This window comes from Panicum virgatum, chromosome 4K (genome assembly GCF_016808335.1).
Source record: "Panicum virgatum strain AP13 chromosome 4K, P.virgatum_v5, whole genome shotgun sequence".
Taxonomy (NCBI): Eukaryota; Viridiplantae; Streptophyta; class Magnoliopsida; order Poales; family Poaceae; genus Panicum; species Panicum virgatum.
This window is the reverse complement of record NC_053139.1, coordinates 39888224-39902730: the sequence shown is the minus strand read 5'-3', so window position 1 is coordinate 39902730 and position 14507 is coordinate 39888224. Positions and strand designations below refer to the sequence as shown.

At 45.3% G+C, this 14507-nt stretch overlaps 3 protein-coding genes across 6 annotated transcripts; 2 read left to right on the top strand and 1 right to left on the bottom strand.

The window, feature by feature from the left end:
- The first annotated feature begins 1382 nt into the window (after positions 1-1382).
- On the top strand, positions 1383-6092 carry LOC120703983 (nudix hydrolase 2-like). Its single transcript, XM_039988220.1, has 9 exons — positions 1383-1769; positions 3332-3552; positions 4059-4124; positions 4325-4462; positions 4653-4730; positions 4826-4876; positions 4981-5015; positions 5313-5421; positions 5562-6092. Exons 1-9 carry the CDS (start codon positions 1541-1543, stop codon positions 5769-5771), a joined length of 1137 nt encoding a protein of 378 aa, XP_039844154.1. The 5' UTR covers positions 1383-1540; the 3' UTR covers positions 5772-6092.
- A 148-nt stretch (positions 6093-6240) lies between these two features.
- LOC120703980 (nuclear intron maturase 4, mitochondrial-like) lies at positions 6241-13842 on the top strand. Of its 4 annotated transcripts, none has more exons than XM_039988214.1 (6): positions 6241-6562; positions 6683-6918; positions 7015-9584; positions 10147-10398; positions 12572-12678; positions 13323-13828. In XM_039988214.1, exons 2-3 carry the CDS (start codon positions 6810-6812, stop codon positions 9381-9383), a joined length of 2478 nt encoding a protein of 825 aa, XP_039844148.1. In that variant the 5' UTR covers positions 6241-6562; positions 6683-6809; the 3' UTR covers positions 9384-9584; positions 10147-10398; positions 12572-12678; positions 13323-13828. The 4 variants fall into 4 exon arrangements, with proteins under 4 accessions (XP_039844148.1, XP_039844149.1, XP_039844150.1 ...); XM_039988215.1 differs by having other exon boundaries at positions 12193-12678; positions 13323-13825; XM_039988216.1 differs by lacking the exon at positions 12572-12678 and having other exon boundaries at positions 13323-13842.
- On the bottom strand, positions 10699-13323 carry LOC120703984. The gene is made up of 5 exons (XM_039988221.1): positions 12461-13323; positions 12295-12341; positions 12063-12195; positions 11503-11552; positions 10699-11078 (listed from the first exon to the last, which is right to left on the bottom strand). The coding sequence occupies exons 1-5, from the start codon at positions 12660-12662 to the stop codon at positions 10770-10772; spliced, it is 741 nt and encodes a 246-aa protein (XP_039844155.1). The 5' UTR covers positions 12663-13323; the 3' UTR covers positions 10699-10769.
- Positions 13843-14507: the final 665 nt, after the last annotated feature.

Here is a 14507-nt window from a genome sequence, read left to right as displayed (position 1 = left end):
GAGTGGATTTTTTTAAGTAAATTTCAAAGGCGGTCCTTAAATTTGTTCCTAGTTTTCATCTCCGTCTTCGTACTCTTAAAATGCGCATAATAATCGTTAAACTTATCCCAAGTTCTCATTCCGGTTCTGGTCCTCCTAAAATGCACATAATAGTTCTTGTCCCACGCTCTCATCTTGGTCCTTAAACTTGTCCCGAATTCTCATCCCGATACTTATACTCTCCAAATGCACACAATGATCCGTAAACTTGTCCCACATTCTCAAACAAGTTCATATACTTCCAAAATATTTAGAAAAAACTTTTACGAATTATTTCAAACTTTTAGAATTTCAAATGAAGTTCTAATCTCACTCAAAATTGATTAAAAATTAATGAGGTAATCATCTTGGATACAATATTTGATGATTTATACTTATTTAATAGCTGATTTCATTTTAGAGATTAAAATAATATTAAAATTATTTATCAATCTTGAGAACATCACAAAAAGAATTCGAATATAGGTTATCTAGAGATTTTGATATTTCACATTCAATTTGTGATAATTTATCCATAAATTTTGGATTCACTTTGAGTGGGAATCAAATTTGATTTCAAATCCAAACAAATTTGAAACAATTTGCAAAAAAAATTCTAAATAAATAAAGTATTTTAGAAGCATATGGACCTTGATGGGTGTTGGATAAGTTTAAGGCGGATCATTATGTGCATTTGAGAGTGCGAGGATCAGGATGAATACTCAAGACAAGTTTAAGGACTGAATGAGAGCGGGCGGCAAGTTTAAAAATTATTATGAGCATTTTAAAATTATTGGAATCAGAATGGGGATTCGGGACAAATTTGGATCACCTGTGCAATTTACTTTCTTTTTATTTTGATACTTGAGCGAGTGGATTGGATCGACGCGATAGGGAGGATTAGGCCGGCGCGTAACGACAGATTCTTAGTCAGATGGTCACGTCCCGGCGCCGGAGTGGCCGACGGATCGCGGAGTGGTACGACGTCCAGTCCTCACCCAAGCTTGCACCAACACGTAAAAGCCTAGGCTCAGGAGCGGCGCGTAGCGTACTAGCGTAGCGTTGCCTTTTTTTTTTCTCTTTCTTTCCCACCCGGCGGGTGCTCCAGCGTCAACGGCCACCGAGCCGCCGCCGCCGCGTCGCTTTCCCGCTCGGTCCCCCAGCCAGCCGCGTCGCCGCCCGCCACCCCGTTCCCACTTCCCACCCAGCAAAAGGCAGCCGCGGACCCGCGCCGTGGCCGCTGGCCGGCCGTGCGTGCCGGGCCACGCCACACAGACACGGCCACGCACCCGCGGCCGCGGGCCCCTCTTCGCTTCGCCCCGGGCAAACCAAAACCGACGAGCGAGCGAGCCGGCAACCGCGCCCCCCCAACCTCTTCCCCGCGCCGCGCGTGCCAGTGCGCCACTGCCACTGTGCCCGCGGCCGGCAGCTCCCTCCCTCCCCTGGGCGGCTGGGCAGCTGCTTGCTGCCACCTGCTCCGCCTCGCTCCCAAATAAAGCGGGGTGGGGACGCGCCGAGCTGGATGGCCGCCCACTCGCTCCGGCTCTGGCTCTCCCTCCCCACCACGCGCCCGCGCGCGCCCCTCGCACTCCGCCGCCTGCCCCTCCTCCCGCGCCGCCTCCAGGCGGTGCCAGGCCTCGCCGCCGCCCCGGTCCGGGCCCACCGAGGCCTCTCCTCATCCTCCTCCTCCCGGCCGCGGCCCCTCCGCCTCGCCGGCTGCCCGCCCCGCGCCGCGCTCCACGGCACCGGAGGTGCGTCGTCTCCCTTCCCTTCTCGACTCGCTCAGCGCCCCCCGCCGCGCCCGCGCCCGCGCCCGTGCCCGGCCGCCTGCTTCAGCAGGCTCTCGTCGCGGGGAAGGCAGGGGGGGTGCCTGGTACGTGGCCTCGGCCTCGGCGGCGGATCGCTCGCTCGGGCACTGTTCCTCGCCGCTCCCAACACAGCCACATGGTTTTTCGCCGCATTCGGTTTGACTTTTGGATCATCATCCATGATCCATCCGTCGGTGCCTACAGTATGCTAGTTCCTCCCCACGTGGCGTCCTGTACGTCTGACGGCGGCGGCGCTTGAACCGTGGTCATCTCATCTGGTACCAACCGGAATTCCTGAATTCGCACAGGAAGTGGAATTGGTGTATGGTACGGGTGATTAGATTAGACGTGGACGGCGCCCACTCCCATATTCTGGGATCCCGGGTCTTGGCCTTGGTCATGGATCTATAGATTCTAGGGGAACGGGAAGGGGAATGGGTGACCACGATGGACAGTGAAAGAGTGGAACACGCATGATGACAATTTAGTGGCTGCTGCCTTTCCCGCCCATCCCCAATTAGGGTGTGTTTAGTTCGCGAAAATTTTGCGAAAAAGTTGCTATACTATGTTTTGATTTTATTTGACAACTATTGTCCAACTATGGAGTAATTAGTCTCAAAATATTCGTCTCGTCATTTACAACCAAACTGTGCAATTAGTTATATTTTTAACTACATTTAATACTCCATGCATGTATCATAAGATTTGATGTGATGTGCGTCAGTGAAAAATTTTGGAAACTTTTCGCGAAACTAAACACCGCCTTAGTGGCACTCACTCACCTTCCCCACACTGCTGACTACCCCTTTTCGGATTGTCAATTCGTTTGGGCATGGTACGGCGAGACTGTTCGCGCCACCCATAAATCCGCAGCTGGCTGTGTTTAGTTCGCAAAAAAGTTTGGGTTTTGGTACTGTAGCACATTTCGTTGTTATTTGACAAATAATATTCAATCATGGACTAATTAGGCTTAAAAGATTCATCTCGTGCTAATCAATTAGACTGTGTAATTAGTTATTTTTTTCAACTGCATTTAATTCTCCATGCATGTATCCAAAAATTCGATGTGACGGGTACTGTAGAATTTTTTTTGGAACTACCGTGTTTAGAGCAAAATTTTTTTGCGACGGAATCTTGCTAATTTGAAGTACTAAATAAAGTCTATTTATAAAACTTTTTGCACAGATGGGTTGTAAATCGCGAGACGAATTTAATGATGCTAATTAATCCATGATTAGCGGATGGTTACTGTAGCATCATTGTTGCAAATCATGGATTAAGTAGGCTCATTAGATTCGTCTCGCGATTTACAGCCCATCCATGCAAAAAGTTTTGTAAATAGACTTCATTTAGTACTCTATGCATGTGTCAAAATATTCGATGTGATTTTTTTTCGTTTACGAGATTTACGGGTAAAGATCTAAACAGGGCTAGCTAAATGCTGTAGATGTGCGCCTTTTTGCGCAGCTGCAGTTCATGATTTTTGTTTCGTCTGACTTTGGCAGGTGCAAGGGGAGGACGGCTAGGCGAGCTCAGCCGCAGAGCCATGTCAGGTTCGACGAGTTCAACAGTGGCCGCGGAGCTGGCTGTGGCTGAGAGGAATGTCGAGCAATTGCCTTTTGTGAATGACAAGCACGGAGGTGTTATTATTGAGATGGTGACGCCGATGGATCCTGGAGTGTTTTCGGCTTCACTGAAAGCAGCATTGGCAAAATGGAGGGAGCAGGTGACCCCCCTCGACCTCTAAGTTGCCATGTATTCTATCATGCTGTGATGACTTGTTCGAAATCCATCAGTCTCTAAGTTGAGGATGAATTTGTGATATAAATATCCCAAGATTTTAAATTTGAAGCGCGGATAATCTATTTCAAAGATCCATGGTGGCAACAGTGTATAGTAGGATCATGAAGTTAAAATTTCTTGGTGCTCTGTAATAGTGACTATGCTAAAGATTTAATATTTTCTATCAGGGCTGAGGAGCCACCAACCATATCCAAGGCATCTAACATAGACACGCAGAACTGTACTTGCACATTATCATTTTCGTCACCATTCGCTGCCCAAGCCCAAGTTTTTTTTAAAAATAATTTTAGTTATTCATGGGTGTCTTAAGGGGGAGAGGTTCCGACATGCGGTTAGAATGCATAGCCTGCCCTTGCTTGTCATTGAAGTAGAATTATCAGAAATTTACATTTAACATCCCCATGGTTGTAATTTATTTTCTCGTTGTAGGGAATAAGAGGTGTCTGGATCAAATTGCCTATTACCCTTTCCAACCTTATTACACCAGCTGTGGAGGTAATTAAACTCACCTTTTCAATATTTATAGTTGTATGACTTGATGTAACCTGTGTATTCAAAAATGAAGAATATTAATACAATATTTGAGTCACCATAACTCTATTGTTTTTTACTGTTTAGATAGTAGTTGCTAACATCCACAGTTTGATTCAGTTGATTTTATCTCTGAAATACTTTTAACTTCATTGTGTATGTAGGAAGGTTTCTGGTACCATCATGCAGAGGAAACATACTTGATGCTTGCGTACTGGCTTCCAAATACAACACATACGCTACCAGTAAATGCAACCCACCGTGTGGGTGTTGGAGCTTTTATAATGAATGACAAAAGAGAGGTACAAAATGAATGTGATAGCTTCCAAGGATTTAGCTTGTTATTACTCTGTTACCTCCTTTACGGATCCTAATTAACTTTGTTAATCAATTATCTATCACTATGAGTTATGACTACCGGATATTCTATTAAGCATCATCTTTAAACAAGTTTTTTTATCTTCCTTATCCCTGAAATTCTTCCTTGTTCAGGTCTTGGCTGTACAAGAAAAGAGTGGTGTACTTCGAGGCCTTGGTGTATGGAAATTTCCGACTGGCGTAGTTGAACCAGTAATAATTCTGATCTGAACATGTAGAGATAATATCCGTTGTCTGTTCATTGCCAACTTGTCCTGTTGTAATTCACAAGATGTTGGTACATACAGGGGGAAGATATAAATGCTGGTGCTGTAAGAGAAGTAAAAGAAGAGACAGGGGTATGTATTAGTGTAAACAGAAGTCCAAGTTTGTAATAAACTTTGTCTGGTAAAATCATGTCATGGTTGCTCATACTCATTTGTTTTTCTTTTCTGAATCTCAGATTGATGCAGAATTTGTTGAAGTGCTTGCCTTCAGGTAATGATTTTCGACTTCTGATCCCAGTTCTTTCCTACATTTATCTAGCATAGACTTACCAGGTATCTTGTCACACTTACCAAATATACCGACAACAGAAAGAAAGAGAAGTACTGTTCAACATACTACGTGCAGATATTTTTATTTCTTAGCTACTGTTGTGATATTAGAGAACCAAAAAGGGGAAAAAAGTCATTGCTTGCATTTCCATTCAATATGAAATTTAGCTGACTCCCTTTTTCCTTTATTTTCATTGTGCTGATGCAATCTATTGATAAATCTCTGTATCATTTGCAGGCAGAGCCACAAAGCCTTTTTTGATAAATCGGATCTATTTTTTGTATGCCTGCTACGACCACTTTCATATGAGATTACTAAGCAAGACTCAGAAATAGAGGCATGCCAGGTACTTGGAACCAAAACTCCAACATCAAATTTAACGATTATTTCATCCAAAAAACCTACCTCTTAAAGGGTTTACTTCAGTTCTTCAAGCAGCATTTGACCAAATATTTGCTTTGATGACACACTACTTCTCAATTGCAGTGGGTGCCCGTGGAGGAATTTGCAGCGCAGCCATTTGTCCAGAAACACGAATTCGTGAAGTACATCCTCAAAGTCGGTTTAGCTAAAGTGGACAAGGAATATGCCGGGTTTTTGCCGATCTCCGTAAAATCGGCATTCACAGATAAACTGTCCTCCTTTTACATGAACCGGAGGGACCTCGACAGGGCTTCAGGATCAAGCAGTCAGTAATACACACGAATTCAAGATAGTTGAAAACTTGAAATTTCACTTTGGTCTGTGAAAAGGGTCTGAAACTTTGAATCGTTCATACTTGATTGTTTTGTTCACCAATTGGTAGGGGCCTTCGGCACATGACTTTGAGCGTATGTTGCCTGCCGCTTGTGTCTGTAATTCAAAGGAGATATAGCAGTCCAAAAGTACAGCTGAAACTGGTGTGCTTATGGATTTGTCTTTGTATAGGTATACATACAGACAATAAAAAAATGCTGGTTGGGGTTGGCAGGAGACTTTTGCTTGGTCTTTGCGCTAAACCCTGAATTTTTGTTTTTATTCTATTTTTAATTTAGCTTTTAGTATTACGAGATGGGTTCTACATGACGCTGACTCGTGGGCCCGCTCTTCTGGCGTGGTGGTGGTGGCTGTGGCTCCAATTGTAACACGCGTCTCAGGAATGCTGTGCTCGGCTCCCTGTCCAGCCGCTCGCTCAACTTGCGGCTCGACGGCTCGTGCAGCCCCTCAGCTCTCTCCATTCTTTTCCCCAGTTCGCCGTCGTCCCGTGTACGCATCGGGCTTCCGCCGCCGGCTGCCGCCACGTTCGCTGCCTCCCTCTGGTCCCTCAACCACCGCCGTCGTGTGCCAGCCGTTGCTTTACATTGGTGGCAGAGTAGTGCGCACGGACCAGTGATGGCAACGGGTTTCGTTTCAAGAACGAAGGATGGCAATGGGCGAGGGCGAACGACGATCTGTGCGCGCCGCTGCTGCCCGAGCCTTCCCCTCGGCTGGCCGAGCTCTGCGTGCAGGCATGCATCATACTCGAACTCGATTTTTCACTGTTGAATTGAGGTCTGCGCAAACTCGATCACGAGTCCGGCGGCCGATGCATACCTGTTGAATTGAGGTCTGGACTCGGCTCCCTGCAGGTAAACGTGCTACGAGCCTCGCCGCCTCGGTCGCGTGGGAGCTGAACTCGCCGAAGTCACGATTCATTCTGGGAGGAAACGGAGCCAGCCGCCTCGTCCCCGCCGCGCACACCACCTGCTCGACGAAATGCCCCCAGGACGCCTGGCGGCTGGCGCCATATCCATTGTGGCGTCCGGTCGTGGCTGCCTCCTCCGGGAGCTCTGCAGGCGACCCACGCAGCGGCATCAACGGCAAGGTACTCCTCACTTCTCCCTCATCCCAACGCCAACGGCCAACCCCAGCGCCGTCGAAACGCTGCATAATGTTTTTGCCGTTTTCTTTGCTGTAACAGGAGTCTACGCCACGCTTGTCCGGCGGTACAGTGCGCATCACCTCTCGCTGGATGGAGTAGAGGACGCAGCGGAGCAAGCCGTCGAACCGCGGCCTTCGCCGCCGCCGGTGTCTTTGGCAAAGAGCCTGGCCTTTCTCGCGGAGGAGTCAGCCGAGGCCGTCCAGAGGCAGAGGAAGCCGCTCACGCGGATGGAGCGGAAGCGGTTAGCCGAGCTCCGCATCAAGAAGAGGGTCAAAGCGCAGTACCTGAACGGCAAGTTCTACGACCTCATGGGTAAGGTCGTGGCGAGTGCCGAGACACTGGAGGATGCGTACGACATTGTCCGGCTCAATTCGAACGTTGATCTAGCGTCTGCAAAGGACGATGTCTGCTTTGTCACGCTGGCAGAGCATCTGAGGAGTGGTGAGTTTGATGTCAGAGCAAATGCTTTCTCAGTGGTGGCGAAGAGAAGAGGAGAAGGGTGCCTTGTTCTTCCTAGGCTGAACTTGAAAGTGGTTCAGGAAGCGATAAGGGTAGTCCTTGAGGTTGTCTACAGGCCTCAATTCTCAAAGATATCACATGGTTGCCGCAGTGGGCGAGGGTATCACTCAGCCCTCAGGTTTGTATCAGATGAAATCGGGGTTCCAGATTGGTTCTTTACTGTCCCACTGCACAAAGAGGTTGATAGCAATGTAAACTCTAAGCTTATTTATCTGATACAGGAGAAGATCGAGGACATCCAGTTAGTTGCATTCATGCAAAAAATGTTTGATGCCAAGGTTATCAATTTGGTATTTGGTGGATACCCAAAGGGCCATGGGCTGCCCCAAGAAGGAGTACTTGCACCAATCCTGATGAACATATATCTTGACAGTTTTGACCATGAGGTGTTTAAGATTTGCTTGAAACATGAAGGCCTTGGTTCAGAGGCAACAAATGTTTCAGAGGACCATGGGTCAAATTTGCGTCGCTGGTTTCGGAGTCAACTTAAGGAGAAAGATGAAAATAGTGAAGATCAAACAGGTTGTCAGACAAAGATAAAGCTATATGCTTGTAGGTATATGGATGAGATTTTTGTCGCAGTTTCTGGATCCAGAGATGTTGCAGAAGATGTGAAATCTGAAATTGTCGCTTACTTAAGAAAATCACTTTACTTGGAAGTTGATGATAGGTTGCGTCTTATGCCAGTCAAAAGGAATATGCAGGGGTTACAGTTTTGTGGTGTTTTCGTCAGGGTGGAAACAAAGGAGAATGCTAAACTGAAAGCTGTGCATAAGCTTAAGGAGAAGATTGGTTTGTTTGCTTCTCAGAAGCAAGAGATTTGGGATGCTATGAATCTTAGATTAGGAAAGAAGTGGTTGGCATATGGTTTGAGAAGAATAAAAGAGAGTGAGATCAAGCCACTTGGCCTTAGCACCCCTTTGCTGGATCATATTGCAAAATTCAGGAAAGAGGGAATGAAGACAGATCACTGGTTCAAAACTTTACTGAAGGTATGGATGCAGGATGTCAATGCCAAAAATGAGCTAAATGAGGATGTTCTCGTATCTAAATATATTGCTGAACCAGCACTTGCGCAAGACCTTAGGGATGCGTTCTACAACTTTCAGAAGCAAGCTAAAGATTACATCTCATCAGAAACTGCTGCTACGGAAGCATTGTTGTCCAATTTAAAGAGGGTGGAATCAATTAGTACGTGCACTGACGGTGGTATCATTAAAATCCATGCTTCTCTTAGCTATATTCAGAAGTGCCTTTATCGATATGGTCTAATTAATCTCGAAGGTTTCCCTAGACATGTTTCGGCCCTTGTCTTGCAAGATGATGAGTTAATAGTAAGTTGGTTTGCAGGAATAATTCATCGTTGGATAAGATGGTTTTCTGAGGTTGACAATTTTAAAGAACTTCAGCTTATGTTTGTTGAAAGTGTCAGAAAATCCTGCATCAGGACACTATCTGCAAAGTATCGGATGTATGAAAAATTGACAGAAAAGCGGTTTGAACTTGATGATCATGGCATCCCAATGGTCGAGGATTTTGAGGCAACAATTAAACCTCTAGAATCTAGTTACTCTTTTGCTTCCACTGATGAAGCTTTGATGTATGGCATTTCTAGTAGTGGTTTATTTGTGTTAACACTGTCAAGAGTTAGAGTCCCTACTCGACAATTCAACTGCTTTGTCATGGGCTGCCAATCTGCATCACCAAGTATGTATTTGCTTCACGTGAAGGAGAAACAACGTTTTCCTGGATGGAGGACAGGTTTCTCGTCATCGATTCATGGGAGTTTGGATGGTAGACGAATTGGATTGTGCACCCAGCATGTTAAAGATCTATATTTGGGACACATCTCTCTTCAATCAGTTGATTTTGGTTCCCTGGTTAGATGACTCGAAGATGATACCTGTCATTTTCCAATAGATGAAGGCTTTCTACTGACTCACAGAATAGCATGTTCAGTGCTTGTAAATCCATATATGGTTGTAGCTAAGGCTAACCATAGTACTCATTTTGTGAGAGATAACTTAAGTGGTATGTTTGTGGACTTCAAACTGAAAATGAGCCTACATTTTGAAAGCGGCTTCTTTTTGGTGAGTGGTTCAGACTTACAAACAAAGTTCAATTTTACTCGGCAGTTCTCCAATGTTATAAAATGCGCTTGGCACTAGGTGAACCATGGGGTGGCGCCTAAGCACTCCGTAAGTAGGCTGGATGGTGATTAGGTGCTAGACGTTTTCTAAGTTAGATGGTTGCTGAACCTTGATTTAATCATAGCATTTCTAGTTTTAAAAAAAATCATAGCATTTCTAAAATTTGTGCAAATTTGTTGCACGTATTTTAGAAAAAAAAGAGTTTGGCTCTTTAAACTCACCTATCTCAAAGAAAAAAGAAATGGATGTAGCGTATTCATGTGTAGTGGAACGCAAATTTGCTTTGAGCCCTTCTGGTGCTTTCTGGTTCTTGTCATGGTAATTTTCATATCAAACTTTACCATCTCTTTCATGATATTACAAGATCAAGAAACCAATCAACTTTTGGACCTTAAATAATGATGAAACAGTACACATACAATTACTTTTCAGAAATTTCTGCTTCTCCTGCATATACATATGTGAGTAATAATATCTGCTGAAACTCAAGTTCGTTTGACAGGCTATTGCATTGCAAGGCCTGGACTGTTTCACTGGTTGTAACTCGTATACAGAGGCAGTTGTCGTGTGACAAGTTCCTAACTGAATCAGGCAGCAAACTGTATAAACAGAACTGAAGGAAAAAGCGGGTTGATCTGATCTGATCTGATCCAATGAGAACTGTTCATGGAGAGAAGTGCAGAATGCACTCAGGTTCACAAGAGGTGGTTGCAATCACATGTTGCATTTCCCATGGTGATAGACTTGGGTAAAGGTAGCTTTCTTGTGATAATTGTTTTCTTCTTGCATACTTCTTTATAGTTTATTTAGCCTGTCATCTAGATCATGAACTAGTTCTTATAAAATACGTTTCACGTGCGATCTCTTTATAAGATCATTGCTTGGGCTTGATTATGTGTCTACGCCATGTTAACTCTGAAGGTTTTATTTCAAAAGTTTGAAAGGTTGCACAGTGGATTTCTTTTAAAGGAAAAAAGTGAAAACACCATGGGTCATCATGAACGGGGCATATTATTCCTTGCAACACAATAGAACGGGAAATATCACTTGATCATACTGGCTCACCACTAGATCATTAACTTAGGTTAAAAGACTAGGATTTAGCTTAGCATAAGTTCCTTATCCTTAGTTATGAACAGGTCTCCTCTTATGGGGAGAGACATGGTAGTCTCTGTTAAGAAATTTCAGAACCTCATCACTGGCCTCTAGCATTTTCTCCTTTGAATCCTCATTTATTCTATATAATGTGTTGCGCACGATTGAATCCCTCAACTTTTGTTTGAAGCCTGCATTTGAATTCATGGCAGAATGCTTTGATGGCAATATTCTGAATTGTTGAGGATTTGGCATGTTGAGTGCTATCACAGATGTGCTTCCTTCTGGTTTTATTCTTTTCATGGATGGTCCTGCCTGCATCCTGGAGCTACTACTATCCTGAGACATTTTACTAGGAAATTAGTAGTGGCCCATAATCCACTAATTAAGGAAAACACAGGGCAAATAAAAGATAGATAAATAGATGATAATTGTCATGATGACTTTCTGGGATGTTTGGATAGCGGTTCGTAGAAAATATTTGTCTGTTATAGAGTAGCAGTTCCTCGAAATTGTGTGTTCATGAATTTCAAAATCATTACTATCTGACAAGATCGTGTAGAGTTTTGACCTATCTAACACGTACAGGTGCAAGTCCACATATTGCTGGTAAGAACACTCCGATAGCATGAAGTGCGGAAGTATGAACTTGCATTTTTCTAAAAGAAAAAATTCATGAAAGTACTATTAATTATAAATTCATGCTAGCTCTTGACCAAGAAAACATGTAGATATAGGATGTCAGGAAGGAGCAGGAGATCACCTTTAGGTTTGAAGGCGCGCGTGGATTAGTTGGATAATTCTTAATTTCTCCTGCATTAAGAATGTAACAATATTCAAATTGAACATACAATGTTGATTTAGGATTTCCTTCTTTTCTTTTTTAGAAATATTGGTGTTTTGCAAATGTAACAGCTAGAAAATTGAAGAATACAGGTAAACCTTGAATAAAATGATGCAGAATTGTTGAACCTTTCCCAAAAATAACTTCAGTATCAAGACATGGGAAAAGACAACAAATTATTATTTTATCATAACTAAACACATGTATCTAACAAGAAGGAAGGCCATATTTGACATATAGGATGGCAGACCAGAAGAGAGAAAAAAAGGAAAACAAGCTAGTTATAGTTTCTTGTCTGTACCCTATCTACTTCTAGTTGTTCTTGGGAGGGTGTTTCCGGGGTGAACGGTAATCAGCAGTGAAGGGAATGTGGCCATCAAAGTAAACCTTTGGTGGAGGTTTTCTACTTCTAAAATAACAGTTCATACTCAAATCCTTCCCTCCTCCTTGCCCACATTTTCCAACAGATTTTTTTGCACCTGAGCTTGTTTTGCTTCCAGAATTATTTGCATCCTTCTGCTCCGTGACTGCATGTCCAAAAGCTAGCTTTCGTCCTGTCAATACATTGCTTCTAACATCCTCATCTGTGCTGGTTTTGTCAACACTCAGGTCCTGCATTTGACTCATCATTAATTACTGTATTTTGGGATGAGTCATGGCTATTGGCTACATAATTCTAAAAACTTAAATGGAAGTGCTCCCGATTCTTACCAGCTTGATTTCTGCTCCTCTCTTGCTGCCAGTTACCATCAGCAATTCTGAAAACAGACATGTGTGTCAGTTTGCCAAACATCCTTTCTTACACTGAAAAGAGAATGAAAGAGGGAAAATGAACTTGACTCAAGTATGCAAACACAAAAGAAGTGCTGATATCGACCTCTATGTGCAATAGTGACAAAGGGGCCAAGGGTGGCTGAGAGGATGGCCAGCCCGAGCAAGAAGCTTATACAGTTTAACGGCTGCATAACTAACTGTCTACTGCTTTTAGGTATGTCTGTCATGTAACTAACGGAAAGGGAAGGAGAAAGAAGAACAAAGAAGGGTAGATTTATAGGGTTGCAGAGACATGGGCCCTCCATTGGTCAAAGACTCAAGGTAGAGTTGCAATATCTCCTGTTCCTAGAATGCTGCATCTGTACTTTTAATCCATACAATATTCTGTGGCCTCACCATTTCTTATTGGCTTGAGTATATTCATGTGCTTGGAACTACTCAAAGTTTGTCCATTGCCATTTGCCAAGCACTAGTTTCCAAGGATCTCATGCATTGTAAAAGTGCTCCAAGGATCGGCAAATTGCTTGGGATAGAAGATTTTGGGTGCCTTGGGCCTCTGCCCACAGTGCTGCTGCCAATGCAGGCAGTGAGGAAGAAGAGGCAAACTTCAGTGGCCAACTAGAAAGTTTTCCCGGGACCAAGGCCGGAACCTAGAGTTTCACCTCCCGTTGATCTTAAGTAATGCCCTCGGTGCCCCCACATGTACATTAAACCATATTGATCTGTCAGACTCCTAGGTGGTAGCACAAAATTTAACTGGTGGTGAATTGGTGGGAGTGAACCAGACGCCCTCGGCACGCAAGGGCACACCTTGTGTTCGACCGCCGTTGTCGGTTGCATTGAATCAGGAGTACTTGGGAGAGTGAACGCATGAAGAATCCGTCTTCCTTTTCATCGGGTTGAATTTGGTCCCGTTTCTTAGCACATGATTTGAGCGTAGACTAACCAGATTTTCCTCTTTTCAGGTGTTGGGCGTGACAAGTGGCTGCGAAAAGCATGAGCAGGATGCCAGCTTGAGCTTGGGGTCCTCTGCCTGATTGTACTGCTGGGGAACAAGTCCCAGCCTCCCAGGCCGCTTTGCACCTGGTGTGAAGATTCATACAGACGGTACTGTGGCTGGAATGTACTATCTGAGACAGTCAACACGGTCTTCTGGGACTCAAGTGGTACCAGCTGTGCAGCCCATGTCTCGGCATCGTGGTTCGCCTGTTTCGAGCATCTGAAGGCTGAAGCCAAATGATTCAGAGTACTGCATAATTCATTTTGTCCAGACCGAGGCCGTCCGAAATCCGTCCTTGGGATGCTGGGGCATTTGCTTGTCATGCTGTATTTGTGATAGAATCATGGAACTGATGGAATTTGTTTCCTTCTAGGCACTGTGATGTGAACAGCCTAACTTTGGGCCCTTTCACTGAGATGCATGACTGTAGTAGCTTTGAAGTTTCCAGTAATAGAAGTTTTTGAACCATTACCGAGGAGGACAGAGATTTGCCCTGGAGCCTGTTGGATTCGTCGTGCCGGCAACTTGATGGAATGGATCAAACGAGAAAGCAGAACTCTTACGTGCTGCTTGTTAGTGTTTAGTCTGTTTACTGAATTGGATCAAACCAAGGCATGACAGGCTGACACGCGCAGCTGAAAAACGGACAGGAGCAAGCAACCGTCGCCATCTCGCATGGCGTCAACGGCACACCCCGTGAACGGCGTCCGGCGGGCGACGCCGTGGGCCGCGGCGGAGCCGGCTACGGGGTCCGATCCGGGCGGCTGGGGAAACCGATGGAGAAGCATCGGGCGGCGCGCCGGCGAACGTGCGCCGGGGGCGCCTCGGCCCTCGGGCTCCGGCGGGCGCATCATCATTTGCACTCATTTTACTGGGAGGAGGAGCACGAGGGCGTGCGAGGTCCCGATTCCCGCCTCGCCGCGGAGCTCGATCGTCGTGGCAGGCGGCGGGCGACAAATTTTCCTCCTCGCGGCAGCCGCAGCGGCCGCCCCATGTGGGTCGCGGCCGTGCCCAGCGACGTCTCGGCGGCCGCGCTGCTCTCCCTCCCGTAGACAAGCAGGGCCGTCCCGTCGAGCCAGCCAGCTGGTGCGGCGAGTTCCCCTCCCCTCCGCCTGCCGAAGAAGCTCGCGGGTTGCAGGAAAGAAAACTG

What these genes read in the sequence shown, in the direction of transcription:
- LOC120703983 (XM_039988220.1), top strand. Translation starts at nt 1,541, where the DNA reads ATGGCCGCCCACTCGCTCCGGCTCTGGCTCTCCCTCCCCACCACGCGC. An exon ending in TGGCAAAATGGAGGGAGCAG is followed by an intron (nt 3,553 to 4,058) that starts GTGACCCCCCTC and finishes TTCTCGTTGTAG; the next exon opens with GGAATAAGAGGTGTCTGGAT. An exon ending in TAATGAATGACAAAAGAGAG is followed by an intron (nt 4,463 to 4,652) that starts GTACAAAATGAA and finishes TTCCTTGTTCAG; the next exon opens with GTCTTGGCTGTACAAGAAAA.
- LOC120703980 (XM_039988217.1), top strand. Translation starts at nt 6,810, where the DNA reads ATGCCCCCAGGACGCCTGGCGGCTGGCGCCATATCCATTGTGGCGTCC. An exon ending in GCAGCGGCATCAACGGCAAG is followed by an intron (nt 6,919 to 7,014) that starts GTACTCCTCACT and finishes TTGCTGTAACAG; the next exon opens with GAGTCTACGCCACGCTTGTC.
- LOC120703984 (XM_039988221.1), bottom strand. Translation starts at nt 12,662, where the DNA reads ATGGAGGGCCCATGTCTCTGCAACCCTATAAATCTACCCTTCTTTGTT. An exon ending in TGTCACTATTGCACATAGAG is followed by an intron (nt 12,342 to 12,460) that starts GTCGATATCAGC and finishes GTCTGTTTTCAG; the next exon opens with AATTGCTGATGGTAACTGGC. An exon ending in TGGAAGCAAAACAAGCTCAG is followed by an intron (nt 11,553 to 12,062) that starts GTGCAAAAAAAT and finishes TTCTTAATGCAG; the next exon opens with GAGAAATTAAGAATTATCCA.